We start from the raw sequence: 4,376 nt of genomic DNA on the forward strand, positions 1-4,376 counted from the left end.
AAACACAACACTGCGTGAAAAATGATTACAAAGAAACGTCAGGTAGTTTTACTAAACGATCTCGAATATCTAAAGATGATCCGGACCGGTATATGCCTAATCCGGTTAAGATAACAACAAACTCGGGGTAGATCACAAATCCTAGGCCCAAAGGTACATACGATCCGTCCGTCACACATCAAAAGACAACATCCCATTTCATTACACAAAAAAACAACGCACCGTGAGATTCGATTACAGAGAAACGGCAAGCATTTTAACTGATCCAGCCACGTTGGACGGTGACGGTGACGATAATCGATAGGGTTCAACGACGATAAATTTCGAACTTTGAAGTTAGCAGAGTGACTGAAATGGCGGTGATGATATCGACGAATAGCTTCTTCGTCAGCGCTTCCTTCTTCGATGAAAGCCGGAACTTTCGCTGGAACTCTCTCCGGGGACCGGTGTTTCCTCAAGCTTGGTTAAACGGCCGGCGACTCGTTCGTCTGAAATCGAACAAAAATGTAATCTTTTGTTTGAGTTCGAACACGAAGGAGGTTAGTGAGTTCAAGCCGAGTTTCGATCAGTACCTGCAAATCATGGAGTCGGTTAAAACAGCTCGGAAGAAGAAGAAAGTCGACGGCTTGGTGGTAGATAAAGGTGAGGATGGTGGTGGTGGTGAAAATGGTGTTTCTGATAGACGAGTAGAATTGGGAAGAGATGTAGAAGGTGTGAAGAGTAAGAATGGTGAGCCAAAAGATGAAGGTTTCAGGAGAAGATACTCGAGGCAGGAGACGGTAAGCTTCAAGAGGAACGAAGAAAGTAGAACTCAGAGAGATGTGAAATGGAGTAACAGTGGTGAATCTTATTCATTGGCTACGCCAGAAGATGAAAGCTTTAGGAGAAGGTACGTGAAGGAGGGGATGGTAGGTGGGGAGAAACGTGATGAGAGAGGTTTCAAGAGGGAGGAAGAAAGTGGAATTGAGAGAGTGATCAAAGATGTTAAGTGGAGGAAGAGTGGTGAGTCTTCTTCAGTGACTGCTCCAGAGGATGAGAGCTTTGGCAGCAGAAGAAGGTACGTGAAGCAGGAGATGGTTAAGTATCAGCGTTCCCCTGATGCATCTAGAGGGACCGAGAGAGCTGGTTTTTCCGTTGGAGAAAGGCGGTTTCAGAGAACAGCCAAAGATGTGAAATGGAGTAAGAGTGGTGAGTCTTCAGTGATTGCGCCAGAAGGTGAGGGTTTCAGGAGACAGAGTCCGAAGCAGGAGATGATGAGGTATCAGCGTGACAATAGTACATCGAGAGGTTCCAAAGGAGATGGATTAAATCTCCTCGCTGAAGAAAGGCGAATTGAGAGACTAGCCAACGAGAGGCATGACTTGAGAAGTAGAACCAGGAGAGTGGGTGCCAAGAAAGATGATGATGATGATGATAGCTTATTTGACATGGAAACTCCTGCCTTCAGGTTTTCCGATGAGTCCAGTGACATAGTGGACAAGCCAGCCACTTCACGTCTCGAAATGGAAGACAGAATCGAGAAGTTGGCAAAAGTGTATGTATTATCTTGTTTTGGTTCAGTTTCATAGCTTGCTGGGAAGAAAGAAACTAGGAGTTTTGGATTGTGATTTTAGTTGTGTGCTATTGCAGATGAGATTAGGGAGTGAGATTAGTAACTATTATCAAACTCAGCTGAATTTTATGTTTTAAGGAAGTTTATTTCGCTAGGTTGAATGGTGCAGACATCAATATGCCTGAGTGGCTGTTTTCTAAGGCGATCCGGAGTGCAAAGATCAGATATACGGATTACACTGTAATGAGACTGATCCACTTTCTAGGGAAACTTGGAAACTGGAGACGAGTTCTTCAAGTCATTGAGTGGCTTCAAAGGCAAGACCGTTACAAATCAAATAAGCTAAGGTACTAAAAGTGAGCTCTGTTTGAATTTAGTTGTAGAACTCTACAGTCTATTTCAAGGGGAATATTACTGACAAATATTACTGTTTTGGATCCAGAATCATCTACACAACTGCACTAAATGTGCTTGGTAAGTCAAGAAGGCCTGTGGAAGCTCTCAATGTATTCCATGCAATGCTGGTAAAAAAAACTTATGCCAGTCCTGTATGTGTTCTTGTTGCTTCTGGTATTGTCTTATTTTATCTTTGTGTTTTCTTCACCAGTTACAAATATCATCATATCCGGATATGGTAGCATACCGTTCAATTGCAGTAACACTTGGGCAAGCTGGTCATATAAAGGAACTTTTTCATGTGATTGACACAATGCGATCTCCACCAAAAAAGAAGTTCAAGCCAACGACACTTGTAAAATGGGATCCCCGGCTTGAACCTGACGTTGTTGTTTACAATGCGGTCAGTGATTTATGATTGTCTCCTTCTTATAAAGATATATATGTATCCTACGTTTATCTAATTAAGTGCTGGATATCAATCCACCACAGGTACTCAACGCATGTGTTCAACGGAAGCAGTGGGAAGGAGCGTTCTGGGTGTTACAGCAGTTGAAGCAAAGAGGACAAAAACCTTCTCCTGTCACGTACGGCCTCGTCATGGAGGTTAAATAGTCTTTCTTCTCATAACAGTTAATGTTCCAACAACACAGTTCAGTAGTGGATTTGTATTTTCTGTCTAATCAGGTGATGCTAGCATGCGAGAAATACAACTTAGTTCATGAATTCTTCAGGAAGATGCAGAAATCCTCTATCCCTAATGCTCTAGCATATAGAGGTGTTCTGTGAGATCTTCTGTTTTTTTTTTCCTTTACGTTATTAGTTTTTTGAATCCCCAACTATCTCTTCCTGTGATCAGTTCTTGTTAATACTCTGTGGAAAGAAGGCAAAACCGACGAGGCCATACAGACGGTTGAGGATATGGAAAGCCGTGGTATTGTTGGCTCAGCTGCTCTTTACTACGACCTTGCTCGCTGTCTATGTAGCGCAGGAAGGTGTGATGAAGGGCTTAACATGGTAAAATTCTATAAACCTCAAGCTTATCAATAATCTGATCTAGAAGGCTGATCTTGATTATATACCATCCAATGACAGATTAAGAAGATATGCAGAGTCGCAAATAAGCCTCTCGTGGTGACTTACACTGGCCTTATCCAAGCATGCCTCGATGCGGGAAACGTAAAGGACGCAGCTTACATTTTCGATCAGATGAAGGAGGTCTGCAGCCCGAACCTAGTCACTTGCAACATAATGCTAAAAGCTTATCTACAAGAGGGGTTGTTTGAAGAAGGCAGAGAACTTTTCCAGAAGGCGTTGGAAGATGGAAGTAATATAGAAAACAGCTCAGATTTTGAATCAAGAGTGTTGCCAGACACGTACACGTTCAACACAATGCTAGAAGCTTGCGCTGAACAAAAGAAGTGGGATGATTTTGGTTATGCTTATCAAGAGATGTTGCGTCACGGATACCATTTCAATGCCAAACGCCATCTCAAAATGGTCCTTGAAGCTAGCAGAGCAGGACAGGTAAATGGATTCGAGTTGAGGTTCTTATGTTATCTTCTTGTCTGAACAATCTTTCTCTCTTGGATGTGTTTGTTGTGATCAGGAAGAAGTGATGGAAGTGACATGGGAACATCTGAGACGGAGTAATAGGATTCCACCTTCGCCTCTAATCAAAGAAAGATTCTGCAGGAAGCTCGAGAAAGGCGATCATGCAACGGCCTTATCGTCTCTTGCTGTCCTTAATGGCAAGATAGAGGAGACTGAGCTACGTTCATTTTCAACGGACGCATGGTCCAAGGTCTTGTACCGGTTTGAGAAAGATTCAGTTTTGAGGTTAATGGACGATGTGAACAGACGTGTGGGTTTGAGAAGTGAGTCTTCGGATTCGGTTTTGGGGAATCTGTTGAGTTCTTGTAAAGAGTTTCTGAAGAACAGAACACAAGTGTTGTAAGTTATTGACAACATCATTAAGCAAAGGCTGTGATTGTTGTACTTTGTTTAAAGATAGAAGAGAGTGGGGAGGGAGAACTGAGAAGTATATTAACGGGTTAACAACTATGTGAATCATTGCTGCTATCTGAATAGATTTTTAATTAGATTTTTAACGACTAACAGTTGGTACTTTTGATGGAAAGAGAATGAGTCATATTGACAAATGCCATTTCATTGACATCCATCGCTGCTAATCAAAGAAAAATTATACAGGAAACTTGAGCTTTGGCGATATCATCTCTTGTTGATCTTAGTGGCAACACCTTGGTGGGTATATGGATTCGGTTTCTGAAGCACATAATTCTCATTTTTTAGAAAGAAAGATTTTCTACAAATTTAATAAATTTTTATTAATTGATGTTAATAAGTTATAACTTATAAAAATATACTAATTGAAAATATTTGAACTGATTGAATATTATTGTTTAAA

The 4,376-nt window shown here is 41.4% G+C and overlaps 1 protein-coding gene across 1 annotated transcript; it reads left to right on the top strand.

Annotated features, from left to right (window-relative positions):
• Positions 1-243: 243 nt before the first annotated feature.
• Positions 244-4,054, top strand: LOC108836181 (pentatricopeptide repeat-containing protein At1g30610, chloroplastic). Its single transcript, XM_056985952.1, has 9 exons — positions 244-1,534; positions 1,708-1,899; positions 1,995-2,076; positions 2,160-2,351; positions 2,441-2,554; positions 2,636-2,726; positions 2,808-2,965; positions 3,044-3,475; positions 3,558-4,054. Exons 1-9 carry the CDS (start codon positions 354-356, stop codon positions 3,903-3,905), a joined length of 2,790 nt encoding a protein of 929 aa, XP_056841932.1. The 5' UTR covers positions 244-353; the 3' UTR covers positions 3,906-4,054.
• Positions 4,055-4,376: the final 322 nt, after the last annotated feature.

This window comes from Raphanus sativus, chromosome 1, assembly GCF_000801105.2.
Source record: "Raphanus sativus cultivar WK10039 chromosome 1, ASM80110v3, whole genome shotgun sequence".
Taxonomy (NCBI): domain Eukaryota; kingdom Viridiplantae; phylum Streptophyta; class Magnoliopsida; order Brassicales; family Brassicaceae; genus Raphanus; species Raphanus sativus.

What these genes read in the sequence shown, in the direction of transcription:
- LOC108836181 (XM_056985952.1), top strand. Translation starts at nt 354, where the DNA reads ATGGCGGTGATGATATCGACGAATAGCTTCTTCGTCAGCGCTTCCTTC. An exon ending in ATGTATTCCATGCAATGCTG is followed by an intron (nt 2,077 to 2,159) that starts GTAAAAAAAACT and finishes TTTCTTCACCAG; the next exon opens with TTACAAATATCATCATATCC. An exon ending in ACGTTGTTGTTTACAATGCG is followed by an intron (nt 2,352 to 2,440) that starts GTCAGTGATTTA and finishes AATCCACCACAG; the next exon opens with GTACTCAACGCATGTGTTCA.